At 36.3% G+C, this 22,078-nt stretch overlaps 4 protein-coding genes across 5 annotated transcripts; 1 reads left to right on the forward strand and 3 right to left on the reverse strand.

Annotated features, from left to right (window-relative positions):
• LOC122056635 (chromatin structure-remodeling complex protein BSH-like) lies at positions 1-4,905 on the forward strand. 2 transcript variants are annotated; one of them, XM_042618680.1, is made up of 11 exons: positions 1-157; positions 404-492; positions 1,535-1,629; positions 1,965-2,036; positions 2,143-2,190; positions 2,287-2,370; positions 2,461-2,499; positions 4,078-4,160; positions 4,239-4,298; positions 4,377-4,472; positions 4,591-4,905. In XM_042618680.1, exons 1-11 carry the CDS (start codon positions 108-110, stop codon positions 4,649-4,651), a joined length of 777 nt encoding a protein of 258 aa, XP_042474614.1. In that variant the 5' UTR covers positions 1-107; the 3' UTR covers positions 4,652-4,905. The 2 variants fall into 2 exon arrangements, with proteins under 2 accessions (XP_042474614.1, XP_042474615.1); XM_042618681.1 differs by lacking the exon at positions 4,591-4,905 and having other exon boundaries at positions 4,377-4,476.
• A 3,367-nt stretch (positions 4,906-8,272) lies between these two features.
• Positions 8,273-12,242, reverse strand: LOC122056636 (importin subunit alpha-1b-like). The gene is made up of 10 exons (XM_042618682.1): positions 11,884-12,242; positions 10,850-10,946; positions 10,656-10,747; positions 10,433-10,564; positions 10,135-10,320; positions 9,883-10,046; positions 9,709-9,787; positions 9,396-9,524; positions 9,090-9,217; positions 8,273-8,939 (listed from the first exon to the last, which is right to left on the reverse strand). The coding sequence occupies exons 1-10, from the start codon at positions 12,106-12,108 to the stop codon at positions 8,555-8,557; spliced, it is 1,617 nt and encodes a 538-aa protein (XP_042474616.1). The 5' UTR covers positions 12,109-12,242; the 3' UTR covers positions 8,273-8,554.
• A 2,502-nt stretch (positions 12,243-14,744) lies between these two features.
• Positions 14,745-16,579, reverse strand: LOC122056637 (bZIP transcription factor 53-like). The gene has a single exon (XM_042618683.1). It carries the CDS (start codon positions 15,720-15,722, stop codon positions 15,294-15,296), a length of 429 nt encoding a protein of 142 aa, XP_042474617.1. The 5' UTR covers positions 15,723-16,579; the 3' UTR covers positions 14,745-15,293.
• Positions 16,580-16,868: 289 nt separating this feature from the next.
• On the reverse strand, positions 16,869-19,730 carry LOC122056639 (DNA-directed RNA polymerases II, IV and V subunit 9A-like). The gene is made up of 4 exons (XM_042618684.1): positions 19,586-19,730; positions 19,419-19,494; positions 17,305-17,463; positions 16,869-17,139 (listed from the first exon to the last, which is right to left on the reverse strand). The coding sequence occupies exons 1-4, from the start codon at positions 19,612-19,614 to the stop codon at positions 17,059-17,061; spliced, it is 345 nt and encodes a 114-aa protein (XP_042474618.1). The 5' UTR covers positions 19,615-19,730; the 3' UTR covers positions 16,869-17,058.
• Positions 19,731-22,078: the final 2,348 nt, after the last annotated feature.

Below are 22,078 nucleotides of genomic sequence, written 5' to 3' on the forward strand. Positions count from 1 at the left end.
TTAACCGAAACCCTTGCCACAAGGGTTCTGGTGTTCGATCCCTTCTCGATGAGAAGCGACAATTTTTGAAGCAGAAGTGAGAGATCGTGAGAGGATGCAAAAAAGCGATGAGATTCTTCACGCCAGGCGCTGCGAAAGCCTCCATCAAATTCAGGATGTAATTTCTAACCGATTCTTTGATCTCGCAATTTTCCTTTGCTTTCCGATATTTATCACTTACTTCCTTCGAGTCTCTTGTAAAATCGCGATGGATTTTGTCATTTCGTCACAAGGTTTCACTTTTGGCTTCATTGTCCTTTAAAGTTCGAATCTTAAAGCTCAGGATTGTTGTTCCTGTGTGCTGTGTTTGTTAATGGAGAATCGAACGAGATGTAATGTGTTTGTTTCTGATTCTTAATTGCAGGCCAACAGCGGAGAATCTTGTGCCCATCCGGTTGGATATTGATGTCGATGGGAATCGCTTCAAGGATGCCTTCACCTGGAATCCCAGTGGTATTCTGCTTCTATTTTTGTTTTGCAATGCGTTAAATCCGCAGTTTTTTTCTCTCTATTCAAAGTATAGTATGTTGGTGATAGAAATCATTTGTAGCCGTTGTGGTTTTGATTTAGCTTGGGCTTGCTGAAATTTTTTATGATTTGTTCTGTAAGACTACTTCATCTCTTTGATCGATCCTTATTGCTTATCGTGCAATTCTTGGGCCTTCCTGTCATAATGCACTTTCTGTTGATTTTGAACTTGTACCGAAGATTAATAGTCATAGAGTGTCATGCAAATTTTCTCCACCTTAAAAGAAGCCAATTTTTTTGTTTTTTGCTTTATGATTGATATAACAAAACTTTGTTTTTCTTCACTTGCTGAATCAGTAAGTTCTGAGTAATTATTCTACTCTCTACTTGCCTCACTACAACTTTATTTTTGTTTATGACTTTCGATGTTCTGCTGTAGATATAGAGAATATGGAAACTTACAAAGTGAAAAAGCAATGAAGATATCAGGTCAAAAGGAATAGTTCTTAAGAAATGAAAGAAAAAAAATATAACCCTTAATACATCAATTTCAGCTAAAATACTCGAGTTTCAATTATGAGTAACAGATGAAACTGAAAAGGGAGGGTGTTCCTTAACAAATATAAAAAATCATGGAAGTGGATGAAGTTCTGTTGCTGACTCAATTATATGACTTTATGACTAATTTTGCTGATCAATAATTTATGCATATCAGAAGCTAGTTTTTATATGCTGTATCTATATCTACAAAGTTCGTATCAATAATTCATTGCAAATTGCAATAAAGTTCGTCAAATTACTCCTAATTTGTGACAACTGTTTTTTTACTTGAATAACTGGTTTAACTGATAGGTTTGAGTTTTCATTTGATGCTTTATTGTGTTAGTTGAAAATTTAAAACAACACTTGGAGCTTCTGTGAAATGTATAGACTCATTCCTCGCTGAGTATTTCATACTTATAGCTTATTGCATTTGGAAATGTTTATGATGTATGTATAATCAACAATTTTTATGTTACTTCTGCAGATCCTGATTCAGAAGTGACCAATTTTGCTAAAAGGACTGTGAAGGATCTCAAATTACCATCAACATTTGTGGCGCATATTTCTCAATCCATTCAAGTAAGCGATACACTATTGCGAATTAGTTCCTTTGCTTTAGACCTTATTTTATGGTTGCCTAGAATAAGTCACTTGATCATAAGACAATACAATATCTAATACAAAGCAAGTAATGACAATGGAAACTTGTTGTTAGTTTCATTCTCTGCTTATCTTTCTTCACTATGTTTTTTCCTCTTTATAAAGTTTTGGGAGTGTTAAACTGGTCCTAATTTTTCTTCAGAGAAAAGGAAATGTTGCCCTGATTTTAACGAATACAATAACAATATTGATGTGAAATTTTAAAAGTCCTTTCTCATTGTACTGAAATTCTCCAACTTTTCATGTCGTGACAGAACCAATTGTCAGAATTCCATTCATTTGAAGGTCAAGAAATGCAAATCAAGGAGAAAATTGTGCCTATCAAGGTATGCCTGAAATAAATCTTCAAACAATAATCTTCACCTGATTTAAATCTAATATAGGTTGCCTGAATATTATCTTATTCTTGACAATCTTGTGATGATTTAACAGATTGATCTACGTGTTAACAACACCGTAATAAGAGATCAGTTCTTGTGGGTAAGTTAGAAATTTTATAAACCATAACTGCTAAAATAGCATAATTGTAGAAAGTGTTTTCGTGTATTGCCAACATGAACTTGGATGACTTCCTAGGACATTAGCAACTTAGAAAGTGATCCTGAAGAGTTTGCGCGAACTTTCTGCAAAGACATGGATATTGGAGACCCGGAAGTTGGAGTAAGACTATGCTTATGAGAGAATTTCTTATGTGATAAGATTTTAGGTTTTGTCTTAAATCTTGACAATTCTTTGAATTAATATTTAAAGCCAGCAATTGCAGTTTCGATAAGGGAGCAGCTTTATGAGGTTAGCTGTCTGTTCTAGCCATATTGTTTTCGTTAATCAACATAAAATGATGGTATTTTTGTCTAATTTGTGTCGCTTCATGCTCTTATTTCTTATTTGTCGATCTAGTCTCCACGTTACTCTTGCTATTGCCTTGTTGATTTTCTTCTATATTGAGTATTATGCATCAATATGCCTCTAATTTGCGACTGTCCACTTGCTATTGTCTGTCAATAATGCATGTCTGATGCAATAACTTGAGGTAGATCTTAATAGCTTGTTTACTTGGTGGACGAATATGACAGGAGAATGGAGGTGGCAAATGAACAAAAAAATGCTTGTCAAAAACATTTGTTTTACTGCTCCCTCCTATTCATATACGCAAGCAAATAAGTCATAAGGCTCTAGGTAGCTTCCTAAGCCCTAAGCAAGAGTTTTGGTAACTTCTTTGCTCTACTGCCTTGGTGAAACCTGTGAGAGACTTTTGATGTATTGAAACATTCATTTTCCAAGTAAATTTGAAACTTTCATTGTTATACTTCAGCTTAATTGAATAGTGAGAGACTGACTTGTCTTGAGATTTTGCTCGTTGTTACTTGGCCATCTGCAATTGCAAAATAATTTATTGTGTGTGCCTAGGTTGTTTGCCAAGGCTAAAGAAGTTCATAACTAGCGTTCACCTTTATGAGGTGGTGTCAGATGGGGTACCCGTAAAGTTTTTGCTACCTAATACCCATATCGTTTGGTCCGTCCAAATCCGTTCTCATGATAGTTGCTACTATTCTATCCATACAAGTCTCGCCACTATCTGGCGATTCCCGACTAAACCCAAACTTAGCTCAAGGTTAACATATCTCGATACCTTCAATATTTAAAACAATAGCAATTTGAACCTCTAATTAACTAATTCAATCTTTGATAAATAAAATATGGCTAAAAGAATGGAAGTCGAGTTCAAAAAATGGTAATGCCCAATAAAATCAGAATATCCCTCAATTTAAGTTTAACATACCTGATAAATCTCCAAATATGTAACCATATATTATCTATATATGGGTTCCTGTGTGACTATGCAATTCCAAATGCGTCCTCTACCTGCGACAGGTATCTACCATTTCAGGCAAACGTGTCCCGAACATGTTTAATGAATACTCACTTTGCTATGTTATGTAGTGAGGCAGGGAATAGTTGCTTTATATAGAATCTATTGCTTCAAATGATGCATTTGGAAATGTGTCGCTTGTAGTAGTCATCTCATTTTAGGTTGTTCTCATTCTGAAAACTAAAACTCATTCACTTCAATCAGTCTTTTCCTTTTGAATTTCTGCTTTGTGCATTTCATTCATGATTCTGAACTTGCTTTTTTAGTGCCGGGAGTCACTGCTCCACATCGAATAACCTAATGTAACATTATCGAACCCTTCTAAAACAAGCACGGGATTCCAATATTTTTGTTGCAAGGCTTTATTTAGCATGTAATTTCCAGTATCTTAGTGTCAGTATTAGTGCAGCCACTTTGGTGAAATTATGTTGAACGTTTATAATTTACTTTTTGACTAACTTGTAACTGATGATTTTCTGAAATGTGTCATTGTTCAGATTGTAACTCAATCAGTTTCTTCAGCCAGAGAGACCAGAATAGGGAAAAAGGGCCGACGAGCATCAGATACTCTCACAAACAGGTTTTTTTTTTCTTATGGTGGAAGAAACAAATGGAACTTCATTTTCTTTTATATCTTTATCGCTTTGTGTTTTGGCAGTAAAGCGGGCATCACTATGGACTTAGGGAAGCTATTTGGCAGTAAAGGAAGTGTTGTTCGGTAAGAATACTCTGTGCGATGGAATAAATCTTTTTGATTGTGTTTTCCTCATAAAATCCTTTTTTTCTCCTGAATCAGAAAAAGGAAAGAATGGTATTTATATGAACCCATTGTCGACATTTTGTCAAACGAGGAGGTCGGGGCTCTTGATGCAAGGGAAGAACTAAATGCGCGGTAAACTTATCATCCTAGTGTAGCTCGATGGATGTGCTCCGCATCAATTTATTCACATGAAATTCTCATAACCAAATGTCAACTTACTGAATCGTTTCCCCATCGGAAAATGCATCAGTTTGAAGAGAAAGTTGGATGAAAAAGACGAGAGCTTTCAGACGCGCTATTCTCATGGTTGAACCATGCCAGTGATAATGGCCACAACCTGTTGAAGGTTTTCTCCCCTGCAAGAGCAAGGTTAGCAACTCTGACAGGAAAAACGACTCGTGGACAAGCTTCTGTGGCATTATAAGTTTTATATGTTGAAATCGAGAATGTTTTGACAAACTAAACGTGTTCAGATGTAAAAGCTGTAGGATGATTTGTTTTGAGGTGCTTGAAATTCTCATGAAGAATACCAAAACTATTCTCCATAATCACTTGTTTTGAGGCACACGATCTTGCCTAAAGTAAACAATATGGAGAGGACAACTTTCAGTCATCGGATTTGGTTGGATTAGATCGTGCTATTAGCACCGGGGGCTGAGGATCAAATCCTGATCGAATACGACTGCTGAAAATGCTTGTATGTGCTCTGTCTGAGTTCCTTCTCATCTTCCATTAGATTAGAGTTGCATCCCTTTATGAAACATCAAGGATATCTTGAATCTCATGGTAACCAAGAGCGACGAGGGTTCAACATGACTTCGCGAGTTCAAGGGCTTGGTGTTGAGGTTTAAAGCTTGGTGATGCTTGAGGCACACATGAATGATCATCGGAGAGAGTTAAATGGATGGTTTTTTTAGTTAAGCTCTCATGTTCATCAAGCAAGTAAACACCAAGGGATCTATATAGGATTGTCGATGTGCACCTATGCCATGGATGCGACAAAAATTAGTCACTTTGTTGGATCTCGATGATGATGCTTTCTACATAGATTAACACATGAGAGGGCTCATTGAAAGTCATTTCAACGAGGTCTCTCTGCTGCTCAAGTCATCAAGGATGCTAGAAAGAATAAAATAAAGAAGGTAGAAGATGAAAATAATTAAAGTTCGCAACTTCACATACCATAGCAACCTTTTATAGGGAACCAAACTCTAAAACCCTATCAGATTATTAGCTTTGTAGGTTGCAAGTTGTGCACTAGAGAGACTATTATCGGGTGGTATCAATGATCATATAGGACTGTGAATATGGTAGGAGTTTATTTATATTTGTTTAATATACATAAAGTTAATTAAATTTGAACAATTCATTAATTTAATGAATAAATCTGAACAAATATTATAACTTATTCATATATTATGTCCAAAAGTAAAGCTTACAAACCAATTTTTTTAATAAAACTCTTATTAAACTTGTAAATAAATAAATAAGCTCTCAAACTAACAAACAAGTTTGTTATATCAATTAAACAAACTTCAAAATATAAAAACTTTAAACAATCAAACAAACTCGAATTCCATAACATCTAGATTAACAATATCAACCTCAAATAATATTGTAGTGCGTTGGTGACACTTGGAGAAACAATAAACAGGATCAAGTTTGAATTTCAGTTCACTTTGGCTCCCATTATGACTAGAGGAAGATGCATCAGGAAAAGATTTCTGGCAGCAGCAATATTAACATCTGATGAAGATCCTGTGGTTTGAGCAAGAATTTGCGAATCAAGTGTTCTTGCCTTGCAGCTAAATCATAGATCATCTCTTAGACTGGTACATTTTTTTTTATTGAAGACACTCTAGTTCAGTTAATCCTAGAAAGAACAACACACAAGAGGATTGATTTATTTACAAAGGTATAAAAAAGAAGTTTATCTTGTCTAGAAAAATTGATTCCTTGTGTTGCCATCACAATCTACTCGCAAATCTAGTCGAGAACAAATAATAAATCGTGGAATTCAGAAATCAGATGAGCTACATTTCCCATACATGAATTGCTTCGGCGCAAATTCTATTCGATAGTGCTACAACACTAAATGAAGCCCTCAGCAATCCTCCATTTGTTGATGCAATCTCTGTCATTGCCATGATCGCCATCAGAATAGTAGTAGCATCCCTTCCTGACTGCTCGACCAACCGCCCGACTCACAGTAACTGTTGCATTTTTTTGTGCTGCTTTGCACTCGACATCACGGGATGCTTCAAAAACAGTAAGTATTTCACGATCATCCCTTTTTACCAGAGCTTTAAAGAACAGAAGAATGGATGCCATTCGCTCTACGACACATCTCAATTCCTTAGACGCATCCAGCTATTTATACTCTTAAATAGCATACCTGAACTTTTTTTTTTGTTCTTTCTTTCTCCCTATTGCATTTGGTGATTGGCTTGTTCTTGCAAGACAATTTTGGTGGATCATGTGGAATTCCTTTTGGTGGTTCAAGGCACTCCAAGTCAATGGTTGTTGACCTAACAATTACTATAATTTCAAGCTTTGTGAGTGTCTTATTACAACAATTAGGAATCGAGAGTTTACATCAACTTCTATTTCCGGGCTAATGAAGGGGTCATGTAAGCTTATACAAAGAGAGCTACTATTAACTCGGGTTTACACATTTCAGTTCAGTGGTTGGATTTTAGGGTGAGGAATTGGTTAATAACCCAATCGATTAAATCGAAGTCTAACAAATTAAAAAATTGATTAATTCAATGGATGTTCTAATTAATTGATCTTTAGTAGTAGTTGATGATACTCAAGTCGACTGTTATTGGATGCTATTGGGCACTCGAGTTAGAAATCAAGACTTTAGGAATTTTTTTAATAATGATCTAGCAACATTAGTTAACTATTTACAATAGAGTCGTCTATATTATTTGATTTAATTGATTTGATCAATTTTTTAATTCTAAAATTCAATTGAACTGAATAAATTGAAATAATCAGGATTTTTTAAAAAAAAATAAATTTGGTTTAATTGATTTTTTACTTACACCTAATTGGTGGTTTGATAAATTTGAAGTTTCTTCATATTTTTGTCTAATAAATTAATCCTCATATATATATATCTATCAAGTACTAGAGTTTCTCTAAAATGATGGTCTTGTTGAATAGAATGGATTGTGACTCACTTCTTCTTTATCCATTGTGACACAACTCTCTTAGTGATTTATTCTTCTTGAAGTTGTTGACTAAATGACCAAAGAGAGGATCTACAAAATGGAGTTGGTGGTAAATTAAAGGAAATTTGGTAGTTCAGGTGTTTAAAGGAAACTTTTTTTTTTTTTTTTATTTTCATTGATCTGATTTGGTAGCATTTTAACTTTTCTCTATGCTTGACTGTTAGATCTTTCCTTAAGGTACTCAGCTACCAGCTAATTCTGCATGACTGAAACAAGTCATCTCTGATTAAAAAAAAAAAAATTGTGGAGAAGACAACCAACATCCATCCTTTTATTTTTGTTGAAGTTGCATTTGGCTATTATTTATCAAATATTAATAGAAATTAATATTTTAAAACTCGGCCTTAATAAGAATTAATATTTTAAGATTAGGCCTTTAAATGTATATAAATTATATTTTAAATTTAGGCCTTTAAATGTATATAAATTATATTTTGAATTTATCAAATAAGTGAATCAAAGAAAAAAAAAATCTACTTTTAAAATTAATTGAATAAAATCCTAACATTTAAATTATCAAAATAACAATAATAATAATAATTATTATTATTAAATCATGTATTATAAATTTCAGCTGTAGATTTTTGTATCAAGATAAACTCCAAAATTTTGCATCAGTGATGCAAAATAGCTTTCTGATTCATAAAATATGAAAATAAATAAATTCTTAAAAAAAAAGAATTTGGACTACCTCAAGAAATCACTAGCTAATTACATTTCAGAAAAACGTTGCTACACAAAAAAAAAAAATCTGGTTTATGTACACAATATTAGCATGATCTACATACAACACAGAATTAGTCTTCAATTGAACCGATTTTGTTCTGGTTTGATGTAGCTAAAACTTCAATGGTTTTATGCAATAAGTCGGTTCAGTTGAATCAATGACAAGCAAAATAGAACTGATTTTGTTCCGGTTGAAAATGCAAAATTGCCAACCTATATAGGCCTTCGGTTTACCACATGCACCTCTGGTTATAAGCGCTCGGTCGAAGTGAGACTAGATTGTTCGTCTTGGAACTCGGATGAAGGTTCAGCACGTTCGATGGCGCCTTGTGCATCCTGTGCTTCTTCTTCTTCTTCTTCTTCTTCTTCAACCCAATACTTCTCGAGCATCCTAACAGCCTTCGCATATATCTGACTGTTTTCATGCTGCTGCAGATCCTCAATCTTTTCTAATCCCTCGCATTCATCAATGAACTGAGCATACCGATTTAGTCCACATTTATCGAGCCCCTTCTCCATCGCTCCAGCCTTGAGTATATTATCGAGTCCTTGAAGGCATACCATCACAATTTGGGGGTCTGGACAGACAAGAAGATTACATAAAACCTCGATGCACCCCTGACTCACCAAATACCTGCAAGATTTTGTCTCAAACTTTTAAAATGCATTGTGGTGAATCTGTAAGATCTTTGCAGTAACTCTATTCACTTGCAAAAGTAAATTTGTCTTAAAGTGAAAAGACGAACAAAAATATAGTGAAAAACTTGGTGTACTATAAGCTTACTGAATTTGAAGATTAGAACCCCTATTAGTCGCATTTGATAAAGCCCATGCAGCCTCTTTCTTGATGTCAAATTCCGCATGTCGCAATAGATGAACTAGAGGACCGATAATATTTGCATCGATAACGGCCTATGGTAATTGAAAGATAATTTAATAATCAAACAAACTATTCTGAAACAATACAATATACCAACAGAACGCAAAGGGATAGATTTGATAAAATGTTGCGATACATTTGAATTTTTTTTAAAGGTTACAATAGAGTTTAAAGGTTACTATATAACCGATAGTACTGTGAACTTTTTACCTGAATTTGAGCTTGATTCCCTGCTGTGATGTTGGAAATGACCCAGCAAATTTCCCATTTAATGTTCTTTCTGTTATTTTCTGAAAGAAGTTGGAACAAGAAAGGAAGAGCGCCCTTATCTATAACAACCTGTGAATTCGATAAATAACAACCTGTGAATTCGATAAAAACGTATTTTCAACATTAAAATCGGTAGACATTCTCTATAGCCAACAATCATCGGTAGTATAAGAAAGTATAGGACCGTGATTCGTTAAATTAAATTGAAACCTAGGTCAGTTTTCGTATAGTAAATCCAAAAATTAACATTCACCTGAGTTTGCAGATCATCTCCTATAATGATATTGCCGATTGCCCTAAGTGCAAAGTCAACAACTTGATATGATGGATGCCTGCAGGATGTATACAGCATGGAGCTTATTGTTAAGGCTAAATGAAAACATAACAGGATTGACAAAAAAAAAAATTGTGGGCAAGAATGTTTTACGACAAAAGATCCACTAGTCGAGGACAAACATCTGCCTCTATGACAGCTTGAATTTTTTCACTTGTCCCATCAGCAATGCTACCCAAGGTTCGACAGGCAGATACTATAATACTTTCATCCGATGAAAACATAAGGTGCTGAAGTATCTGAATAGCTGGTTTTGTCTAACAAAGACACCAAAAGAAGAACTATGAGGTATGTACGATGATACTCAAGAACCTACGCATTGAGACATCAAGGAAAATTTCTCACATGTTCCAGTGCTGCAGGTGGAATCCCACAGCATAAATTGGATAATGTCCATGTGGCAATTCTTAGCAACGACATTTTAGAATGTTCGTTGAATAGGGTCACTAAAGATAGGAGCCCTCCATGAGTAAGAATAAGATCCCTAGCACTTGTTGAATCACCAGCTATGTTAGCAAGTGCCCACACCGCCTGTTGAATTTAGAATAAAAAGGAATATTGTTAAATATTTTTGAATGATAATATGATTTAAGATTCAAAAAGGTCAGAAATAATCGCAAAGGCTAGCAAAGATAGCATGAACCTGCTCTCTAAGATCCTCTATTGGAGAATTGAGAAGCTGTATTAACATTGGAATTGCACCATTTTCGATGACGACTTGTGTATGCTCGGAGGTTCCAGAAGCTATATTGGTTAGTACCCAAGTAGCCTCAAGCTACAAAGGGAAGACAACATTAAGCTTTTTGGTCAACATCACAAGGCTTTCTCCTTACAAAAATAAAAATATTATGCCCTACAGAAATCACCTGCAATGGCGGATTATCATATCGTGAAAGAAATTCCACAAAACGTGGAACAACACCAGCCTCAATGACTTCTTTAATTGGAGGGCTGTGTTCTACAAGAAGTTCAAGAAATATGGATAACCTTGCTTGTTTCTTAATTCATGCAATCATGCAAATTTCAACTAAAATTGTTTCAATAGAAATAAGAATCATACCCAATGATAGCATCATCCTGAATTCACTAGTTGCTTCTAATTGCGCGGTGGGATTTTCAGACCACACTTCCTGAGTTATTCTTTGCAGGTTTTCCGACTAGCATGGAGAACATATATCTATCTTAGAATAGAAACAAAACTTTTTGGCTGGGCACTTGAGTTGTTCCAATCAAATATCAGTTAACAAGTATGATTTCATCTAGTAATCACACAAGTTTAGCATGAAAGTTTTGATCTACATACAAACTTATTGCCAGAAGATTCTCCTAACAAGCTTCTCAAATTCGTGGAAAATATCAATCAACTATTAACTAGTAAAAACAAAATATCTTCACTTATAATGCTCACTTATGAGTTAGTAGAAGAGAGACACCTACCCTCCTACTAGATTTTATCGATTAATTCAATGAAATCAACCTCAAAAAATTGAGGAGTAGTAACACTTAGAAACCAGCCAATTACTGACTCAAATACCAGTCAACACAATCTTTTGGTAGATTCATGTAGTATGGCACTGTCTTGGTACTGCTATAGGCTAGCAACAAGTATCACCAAGATTTCAGGTTTCTATTAACTAGAGATAATCCAGACCAAGAATGCATGTGGTTTATGCATAAAAGAAAACAACTCTTGTTATGTGCTTGTAATGCCTCCAAAGAAAACTACTCTTGCTATGTGGTGTATGCATAAAAGAACCATGTGTCTCAACAAGAAGCCACTGTAAAATCATGCATCTCCTCATCCTTCTCACATTATCGTCCTGTACGTTCCAGCAACATATCCCATCATTCACCAACCCAGGTATAGTTTGTCAGTTCAGTACAATCGTTTAGTGAACTTCTGTAGATAGATAGTTAAGCTAGAAGAAATTCAGAAGGATACGAGCAAAGATCGGTCATTACACTAGAAAAATGGCGAACGGCTATGAGGAGAGGATTTGAAGGGGACAGATAATAAGACGAGGCTAGAATTCTTGAGCTGTGTAAGAAAATCAAGATCAAACTATAATCACATCAAACCAAGCTCGAGAGCACCTTAGTGTCGACCCACGCCGAAGCGAGCGCGGGAGACTCGTTCGACGCGTGATGAGAGGCCTGTACGCGCTCCGGCCTCCTCTTCTTGACGAGGATGTCCTCTCGCTTGACCTTCCTGATCTCCACCAGGTTCCGCTCCCGCCGCCGCCACCCCACGACGACGTCCACTCCGGCCTTGTACGACTTCCTCCGCGCCGTGGCCTGATTCCCGGGCCGTAGCGTCATCGTGGTCCTCCGATCGGAGTCCAGTATCTCCAGCGATGGATCGAACGGAGAAGTCTAGGGTTTTGGGATTTCCCTCGAATGGCAACTGTCCGTCTCTCTTCCAGTTACGAAACGAGGCTCTTTGAAGATCCATTTAAATGAATTTGAAAACAAGTGATTTCATCAGTAAATTAACGGTCGAGGTCTGTTCCTCTCGCATCCAACGGTCATTCATGGATCTTCATACAAAAATATTATAAAAGATCTCTTCCTCCTCGTGTTAGTTTCCTTCTTCTTCTTCTTCTTGCTATGAAATTGTTCTAGTCGTGGATTATGATCTGTTTACCCTTTGTGAGCTCGCGGCTAGATCATGGTCTGCGAGCGAGTTCGCGACCTCGTTGTTGGATGTTGTTGGTTTGCAAGAAAGTTCCGAAATGGGCAATGGCAGTTGGCAGATCCAGAACGGCTGCTATGAGTTACAATTGTCACGCCGATCAGAGCTGTTTCCCTCTTTCTTTCACATTTTCCAACCTAAGACGTGATCCTTGAGTACAGGGAAAGAAAATCCATTGTTTTGAATGAAAAAAACAAGAGACAATTTGATTCGCGACCAAAATTTATACCTATCCTTTCTAAATTTTTTTAGTTAGCATCAATTATTGAATTCACTGATTATCAAAATAAATCGGAAGGGAAGTGTTAATGAAGGACGGTCAAGGTTATTACATCTACGTCTTATTAGAGAGAAAATCATCTACTGTATACCATAACTAAGATTCAACTAAGATTCGAACTATATCTATCCTCTCTTTAATTTTATGTCAAGTAAGCTGTTAGCTGTATGATTAGTAAACAAGATATTAAGGATCAAAGTAGATATTAAGAATCAAAATCGCTCTATGCTTTGCTAGTTAAAGTCTTGTGGCAAATTCAGACAAATAGAACGCACTCCGGATCAAGTAGATCCATCGCATCTACCTAAGCAGATTAAATCTTTGGACCTGGTATGGCTAAGTATGCAAACTCAAGCTCTTTTAGATACGGGACGATACTTAGCCGGACACAGTTAGCGGTCAACAGCATACCCGTGAGAGTAGTACCTCACAATCAGTTAACTATTGTATCATGAGAAATAGACGAACTGAAAAAATCTCGAAGCACAGTCGGAGATGGGCAAATTGTTTCAAGGAAATTATGTCCATCGTAGATCTCGCTCCGTGTCCCTCGCTCGACCATTTTATCCACTCGGTCACTCTATCCACTCGGGTTGCTATGCTTTTAGGTCGCTCTGTCTTCTACTGTTAAACTGCTCTACTGGGTCAGCCACTCGGCCTGCTCTACCCGTTCGACAGTACTACCCGGTCGGTCACTCAGTCTGATCTGCAACTTGCCGCCCTGCTCACTTGATTGCTCTGCTCCACTCAGCCTGATCAACCATACTGTTGTACTGCTTGTCTAGATATTGTGATCTCGCTCACTCTGTTCACTCGGTCGATCTGTCAGCTCTGCCACTTGTCTATTCTGTCTCATGGCTCGCTCTACTTGTTCAGTCACTTTGCTCGCTCGGTCACTGTGCAATCTGCATTCAACACTTGATAGAAATCAATTTTCGTTGACAGTTTGAGATTATCTATTTAGGTTATTTTGACAAATAAATTAATTTAATTCGGTGTAATTTAAATTCGATTAATTCTTTCAAATCTGTGGTAGATTGTCGTGGGGTTATTATCCCTTGTGTATAAAGTTGTGTCTACCAAGTTACAACTTGGTAGTCGTACAATTACTTTCGAAAGAAATTGTGCCGATCACGTTCCAAATTAGTTAACACACTATGGAGTTTTTGTCTTGAACCATATCGACTCGATTGCCACACGAGTTTGAAACGAATAGTTGAGGCTTGTTTTGAAGTCACCCTTGTAGTGGTTCTATTACTCTCTTTCATTGCTCATGAGTGCTAAATGAAGCACGAGAGGGTTGAAGTCGAACTCTTTTGGATAAACTCTTCTCTCCTTTGTGCTTTCTTTCTCTCATCTGAGGATAGGTGAGACTTATATTGCGAGTGAAATGTTAGTTAGAGTCAATTGTAGTGCACCTCTATGGTCTCAGCGGCTAAGGCGTATGTTCAGAAAATCGAGTCCTAAAAAATTATGGACTAATACGGTATGGAAGAGTTATCCGCAGCCAAATCATACAAAAAGTTGCCCTATTCCTTTACCATCATATATAATGTCAATTATCTTAATCTGACTATCGAAATACTATATTTAGAAGAAAAAAAATTAAAATTAAAGATACATTTAAACTCTTTCTTTATCAAATACATCGACACTCGAGCACAAATACTTAAGAGCGAATATTTGATATTCTTATGTAGTAACAACAATGCCATACACTCGTGCATTATCAACTTGTTGTAGATGGATTCTAATACGCACATTTTGATCTAGAAAAATTTATACTTTAAGACAATACTTTCCTTCTTTGAGAGGACTTTCGATAAGTAAATCATATTGAATAGCACAAGGAAGACAGTAGCATTTCCTTCTGTCAATCCTTTCTCCGCAAGGATGAAACTCAAAGATGAAAACTATTAGTTGATCAAGAAAAACAACTAGCAAGAAACATACAAAGCTTATACACAAACAAGAGCCAAACCCTAATTGCCAAACATCAATTACATTATCACATTAAACAGTCATTCACAGCAGTTTCAGACATTTACTACATGGCAAAAGTCCACACACAACTAGAACATGAATAGCACACTTGGTTATGACTAGACACGATGAAATAAGTGTAAGCTGACAGACAAAGCTCCGAAACACTAGTCTAATCTGCGGAGGACTGATTCCGAATTGAATTGTGCTTCGAAAATAAACCACAAGGCTTAAGGATTGTTTATGGTGTACAAGGTATGCACATGGGCATAAGAAAGCATGATAGACACTAATGCACAACACAGGACAAAACACCAAACAGCAAGCTCAATACAAATTTAAAGGGTGGCGACTAACTATGGAACAGGACTATGATACCGAAGCAGACCAACGGGGACACACTGGAATACCACACGACAAGTTCTGAAATAGAAGTCTAAAGTATGGAGACAGACTTCTGCTAAAGATAACAGGTGAGGATTTATAGCACACTTCTAAGCAACTAGAAGACTTGAATGGAGGCAAACTGTGGTGATACACTACACTGGTTCAGTCTCGAAATGTGTCGGCTGCAGTAGAGACCGAGCAAGGCAACTGCCAAGGCTTAGTCAATGTTTCGGGCATCTCAGGAATGTCCATGGAAACCCCGCAGACTTCCTGAAAGATCCGAAGCAATGAGTTCGTCGACCGTAGCCTCTCTATTAGCTCGCTTATTTGAGCCCTGAGGGTGGCGTTCTCTGCATCCACCTTCTCAAAATGTTGGGTCACTACATTGATCTGCACCTCAGCCTTGCTGTTTTGGCTTTTGATAGCGGCCACTTCCTTCACCAGATCTTCCAATTTCTGCTGCTTCTTCATTCGAGATCGCCTTGCGGACTCCCTGTTCGAGAGCATCCTCTTTCTCTTCCTCTCATCGATGACAAGCTGTACAGAGGAATCTCCAGAGCTCAAATCTTGATGGACCGGCGAGCAAGGCATGGTTTTTCACGAGGGGTTTAGTTAGCACTCAAAGGATTAACAATTAGAACGGAAAAAATCGGATTTTTTCCCCCTTCAATGTGTGTAACAAACAACGAGATCTACTTCATGAGAAGACGTAAAACCAGAAGAGGAACACCACTGAGAAGGACTGGAGGAAGCAGATCCGAAGAACAGCGAGATTCATATGGGGCTAGATGATGGTTTTCTGCTCAATCGAGCGACAAAACATCGAGATTAAGCCGGCTAAATTTTAATGAGATGACATACAAATATTGAAGAACAGCGAGGGCGAGGCAAGATAAGATCGGATTTAGCGCCGCCTCAAAAAGGAAATCAACCCTAAAAGATCAGATTTGGGGATAGATCTCCAAAGGGAAAAATGGATTCAACCAAAAGCTAACAGGAAGTAGCAGAATAATGCTGAATAACCCAAGAAAAGCAACAAATGCCGGCGATATCAGATTTTGCAACTCAGAGACCACCTCGCAAACGAAATCAAGCCTAAAAGATCAGATTTGTGGATAGATTTGCAAAGAAAACCTGGATTCAACCGCAATCTAACAGGAAGTAGATGAATAATGCCGAATAATCAAAGAAAAAGCGCCAAATGCCGGCAAGATCATATTTTGCACCTCAGGTACCACCTCGAAAACAAAATCAACCCCAGAAGATCAGATTTGGCGCTTGATTTGCAAAGAAAAACAGGATTCAACAGAAAACTTGCCAACATTTGGGAAAAATAAGGAAGAGAAAAAAAGGGAAAAGGAGAGAAATGAGGAGCCTTATCTGAGGAAAGAAAACGACAGATCGCTCGATCGCAAGGTGAGAGGCGTAGTGGTAGGCGGTGATAAGAGGCCATAAACGGGCCTTTTATAGAGAAAGAGGAACATTCTGGCAATATGCGAGTGTATTTTAAGAGTTACTACAAAAATATATTTCGGGTGAGTTATATTTAAGTAAGAAGTAAAATGATTGATATTTTTTAAACGATTTTAATTAATATCTCAAAATAAGAACAAAATTTAAAAATTACTAACTTCTATTTTTTAAAAGAAAAATTATTTTCTATAAAACAATAATCATCATATTTTTTTTAAAAAAAATAACACCAACTAATAACCAATTATTACTATTTTAAATATATATATCGTAAAAACATAAAGAGTATCCATTCACTTCCTCATCAATCTAACTTCAAATAAGTTTGAACAACATAATTTGCAAAGCCCAATTCAAACCATTTAGTTCGAACAAATTCACACTCTCTTTATTCTTAAATCCAATCAAGAGGGAGGAAAATCAATAAGTTAACTCGATATCGACATCAATTCGATCAGTCTCTCCATCGATAGCCACAACTCGGATTGCAACAGACGAAGAAGAGGGTCATCCCTTCCTCTCCCCTACTCGTAGCCTGCAAAAATCGGTTTGCAAAAGCCATTTATTCGATATGTCGCGACTGAAATCTATTTATTCCAATGTTGAAAGTTTAAGTTTGCATGTCAGTAGCTGAAACAGAACTCGCATTTGCTTACTGTCTGAAGATGAGTCGCTAAGAGGAGCTTGTAAATCAAAATACCTGGAAGAAAACAGCCTCTGGATGACCACATACGGCACACTTGACGGCCTTGGTACGCGGAAGAGTAGGGTCAGCGGCCACATCCTGCAAAATCTGTGTTTGTTCGCCTACCTCGTGAGCTATCACATTCCGATATACGCAGTTGTTATCGGCAACCTCCTGAGTAACATTGTAAGCAAGTATATTTCACAGTGGAAAACAACCTAAAGATAAAAAGTAAAGAGACCCGGCATCGATATGGTGTTGTGCAGACACAGAGTAGTAGTTTGTCCTATAGTTCTTTTAAAGAACCAACAATTCAATGAAATGTACCAAGTCGGTTAAAAAATATATTGTAGTATTTATTCTTTGTTCCTCTCCGACATTTGCGAAATTCCACTTTATTTAGTAGGTTTTGTTCCTCAACAACGAAAGAGATATATAGTATTGGTTCTTTGTTTTGTCACAAAATTTCACTTGTAAGAGATTTATCAAGTTTTTCAAGTGTGCGAGCAGAAGATACTATTCCAAGTACTGTTAGGAGCCGATCACACTAGCCCGCATTCAATGAGATTTCACTAAAGGACATAAATCAAACACTCGTCAATGAGTCCTACCTCATTTCTGTTTTCTTAACTAATTCCTGTTAGCTTTCTAATTTGATTGACTATTTCTACAAAACAAGAAGAATGTGAGGTGTCGGAGGAGAGGAATTCACCAAATAAGTCGATATACATTTCGAAACAACAGAAATCACTCCTGAGTTTATGTGAACACAGAATCAAGAAAGAAAAAGGAAGATAACATTGAGAATAGCCGATACATAATGAGTCGACTCAAGATCTCCCTTACAACTTCAACATAATCTTCCATGGAAGAGAAACATTTCAAAGAGTTGCTCATTTTTCAATCCGAGATCTACATGACTTATGTAACTGGGCAAGACATAACAAGCTTAAAAATTATCATGAATGAACATAATAAAATCAGTATTATCCACGAAGCAACTAAATGAAACAACGAAGGCACCAACACTATTCCCTAGGTATCTCTACTCATGCAGGACCTCCTGGTAGGGGTGAGCAATAAATCGATTAAACTGAATTAACCGACTGAATTTGAAGTTCAGTTTGGTTAATACGGAAATTCAATTTTTTTTAAATATTGGTTTTCTTAATTTATGCAGTTCAGTTTCAGTTTTAAATTTCATAAATCAGTTTAACCGACTAAATTGAAACATCGTAGTAATTTGACTGATATACCTGAATCGGACTACATAACTCCGCAATTCTACTGATAAATAATACTGATTTAATTATCTAATATCAGTTGATTGATCGGTCAATTTGGTAACCGACCAAATTAATTGATTTTATCAGTTCAGTTTGTTCGGTTTTGATGATAAATTTCGGTCGGTTCGGTTTGTCCAAAAGAGTTTGGTTTAATCAATTGTGGCTCGGTTTTGAATCAATACTCACCCCTACCTCTCAGAAAAATGGAAGTGTCTCCAGAATGGGCTAATTGCAGTGAGGCTTCACTAGCATCACCTCCTTTTATCGCCAAAATGATAACTTAGGGGCCTTAGCTATTGATCCAAGTTGGTTTCCTCTCGTGACGAAGCTTATCCCCAATCAACTCATTACTCGACTTTGATCCCTCCTCCACCCTAACCTCCTTTATCACTAAGGATAGATCCTCATCAACAAAGCTCATCTCCCATCATCTTATTGGGCCTTTGTTGGTGATTTTGATTATCTCTCACACACGAACAAGCTTCTCCTTCTTCCACCTATACCTCCTTGATCACTAAGCAAATCATTCATCCCTCCCAACAATGAAGCTTATCCCGCGTCTCGCTAGCTAATTTAGACCTCAAAAAAGGTAACAAAGGTATGCAAACGTTATTGATCGGGCTCAACACTCGAGCTCAAAGGTAGAAGAGTGCTTCACTATTTATCCTCTTATCTCCTATGTATTCCTTAGATCAAAATAACTGGAACAAGTTCTCAACAGCAATTCTTTCAGTAACTTAATCTAGACCAAAACCCTAAATTCACACCCAAAATCTCAAATCTTCCACCCCTAATTACTGGAACAAACCTAAAAGATTAAGCTTGAAGAAAGGCGAGAGAAACCTGGTGATCGCAGTTGCGACAGGCAAAGAGAAGAATCTTTTGCTCTCTGTCTTCCCTCGGATAAAGAATGTTGTTGCTGAGAAAAACAAGCGCGAGAAAGGAAAAAAATTAGGGTTTTGGAAGATGGTGATGAAGTAGAAGAGGAGGAAGGAAGTGGAAGAGCTCACCATTCGCGGCAGAACTTCATGGCACTCATGGCGGCGGAGGCGGCGGTTGTTTACTTGAGCTGGCGGTGGAGAGTGGAGAAGCTGAATGGAAGGGGAAGAGTTCCTTCATGCATGTGGAGGGTGATCTTTATTCATCCAGCCGTGAGATTTGTTTGTTTTTTTTTCTAAATCTCGACTGTTCATTAGATTGAGAGGGATTTGATGGTCAAATCTGGATCTTTTGCATTGATTTATGGGATTCTAAACACTAATTTTGTTCAAATTTATTATTATTATTATTAAAAAGCATCCTTTTAAAAAAATATATCAAAATAATATTTTATTTATAATTTTTTTATTCAAAATAGATTTTGTTCGTAATCGATCAAAGCAGCTGCAATATAAAAGACAGATGTTTTTTAACGGATGAGAATTATTTCGATAAAATTATTTTATGATATACAAACAATAATAATAAAATAATAATTAGGTCTTATCCCATTACGTTATTAAATTCTCTTTTCTATTATATTACTATTTATATTTAAATAAATTTTCTCTTATTTTATTATTATTACTAACCGAGTCTTTTTTTTGGTTTCCTCTTCCTTATTTAATATGCGTATTTATCATAATTTTATATTGCCTAACTGGAACATCTATTGGTCGTCTAAGCACATACTCGTATCATTTTAAATGTGTCTCTTGGAGTTTTTCCTCAATAGATGCAACTTTTGTTGGATCGTAAAGTTCTCTAGCTAGGAGGGAGGTAATCGAGTAAGTAGCGGAAACAGAAAAATTGAAACAACGCTAACAAGCCAATTTTACTTGGTTCGAAGCCTTCGTTGACTCCTACTTTAAGGCCTACATGTGAGAGTGTTTTCGTTGAGCAATCACGAATAATTCACAAAAATATTGCATAATTTTAGTATAAGAATTATAAAAAATACCGACAATAAGGAAAATGAAACTGAGTCACAGGTTGTCGGAGGAGATTCGCAGCGTTGCAGGAGTGTCTTTGAAGTAGCGCGCAAGAGAGCAATCATAGAAAAAGTTGTTTTTGGCTCTTGGTGCAAGACTGCTTATATAAGCAGTTCTGGGCGCCCGGATCCCTTCTGGGCGCCTGGACTGTGACGTCGACCCAGCCAATCAATGTGCTTCACATTTGCGACGAGATAGAGTTTTGCATTCCGAGTGCCTGGACCAGCTCCGGGCACCCGAACCCCTTTTTCCAACAAAGCTTTTTCCTGCAAGAAAAAGATTAGTCCGAGACAATAAATATTATACTACCTTGCAAAATAAAAGTTAGCACAATTTATAAAAACAAAGTAGTACTTTGATTCTGTATACTCGAGACCATAATCTAGTCAAGATCTCAACTTAAATTTCTAAAATGGATCTAAGTTAGATCGACGCCTACTGTTCCCTCAAACGGGGAACACGTCCTCACCAAGTCACTCCTCTCTAGTGACTTACCTTAACTTACCGTTTTGTCAGACATCCGGTTAGCCCGTCGACCTGTCTAGACTTTGTGCCAACTATCTGATCGGTCCGTTGACCTAGCTAGACTTCGTGCCAGATATCCGATTAGTCCGTCGACCTATCTGGACTTCGTACCAGCTATCTGGTCAGCTCGTCAACCTAGTTGGATTTCTTGTCAGATATCCGGCCAACCTATCGACCTATCTGGACTTCTCCTGCACACTTAGTTAACTTAGATCACAATAAACATAACTTAATTTACTTTGTCATTCATCAAAACCTGAGTTCGACCGTTAGTGCAACCTGCACCAACAATCTCCCCCTTTTTGATGCAATGACAACCTGGGTTAAGTTCGGAAAAAAATAATATGAAAAAAATGATATGATTTTTAAGTTAGTCTTGTTTTAATGTTATACCTTTGGTATTTTTTGCTAACTTAACCCACCTAATCCTCCCCCTTTGACATTCATTAAAAACAAATAGAAATAGACAATTCAATTGAAAAATTTGCTAAGTAAATTAATAAAAAAATACTTGACAATAGAAAATGTTCAGGATCACTTGGAGAGTTAACTTATAAAATAAGTTAATTAACTTGAAGAAATTTTTGAAGATATTTTATAAAGTGATAAAAGTCAAAACTTTAAATATAAGTTTTGAAATTATTTTAAACATATCTTAAATTTTGAAATTGTTTTCAAAATCCATTAAGTTTTCAAAATATAAGCTTTCCAAAAAATTCGATAACTTTAAATATTAGAAAATTTGAAATTATTTTCATAGTTTACTAATTTTTCATAAGGTTTTCAAAAGAAAAGATTTTTTAGAAATAAATTTGAAATCTTTGAAAATATAAATAAGAAATATTTTAAAAATAATTTGATAAACCAAAGTTGAAACTTTGAAAAAAATATAAGGAATGTTTTCAAAAATGAATGAAATGGTAAAACTTAAGTTTTTAAAATTGTTTTTTTTTAAAAAAAACTTGAATAGTTTTCAAACTGATTTTTTAAAAGTCATATTTTAAAATA

Source organism: Zingiber officinale, chromosome 3B, assembly GCF_018446385.1.
Source record: "Zingiber officinale cultivar Zhangliang chromosome 3B, Zo_v1.1, whole genome shotgun sequence".
NCBI classification, from domain to species: domain Eukaryota; kingdom Viridiplantae; phylum Streptophyta; class Magnoliopsida; order Zingiberales; family Zingiberaceae; genus Zingiber; species Zingiber officinale.

Bases quoted from the DNA above. Each gene is read 5' to 3' on its own strand.
- LOC122056636 (XM_042618682.1), bottom strand. From the start codon at position 12,108: ATGACGCTACGGCCCGGGAATCAGGCCACGGCGCGGAGGAAGTCGTAC. The intron at 10,748-10,849 runs GTATGATTCTTA...AACTTCTTGTAG, and splicing joins CAGGATGATGCTATCATTGG to AACACAGCCCTCCAATTAAA. The intron at 9,218-9,395 runs GTAAAAAGTTCA...CAATTACCATAG, and splicing joins GGAATCAAGCTCAAATTCAG to GCCGTTATCGATGCAAATAT.
- LOC122056635 (XM_042618680.1), top strand. From the start codon at position 108: ATGAGATTCTTCACGCCAGGCGCTGCGAAAGCCTCCATCAAATTCAGG. The intron at 493-1,534 runs GTATTCTGCTTC...TTACTTCTGCAG, and splicing joins CTTCACCTGGAATCCCAGTG to ATCCTGATTCAGAAGTGACC. The intron at 1,630-1,964 runs GTAAGCGATACA...ATGTCGTGACAG, and splicing joins ATATTTCTCAATCCATTCAA to AACCAATTGTCAGAATTCCA.
- LOC122056639 (XM_042618684.1), bottom strand. From the start codon at position 19,614: ATGAGTGCCATGAAGTTCTGCCGCGAATG. The intron at 17,464-19,418 runs GTTTCTCTCGCC...AATGTTACTCAG, and splicing joins GTCGCAACTGCGATCACCAG to GAGGTTGCCGATAACAACTG. The intron at 17,140-17,304 runs GTATTTTGATTT...CGATTTTTGCAG, and splicing joins CAGAGGCTGTTTTCTTCCAG to GCTACGAGTAGGGGAGAGGA.
- LOC122056637 (XM_042618683.1), bottom strand. From the start codon at position 15,722: ATGCCTTGCTCGCCGGTCCATCAAGATTTGAGCTCTGGAGATTCCTCT.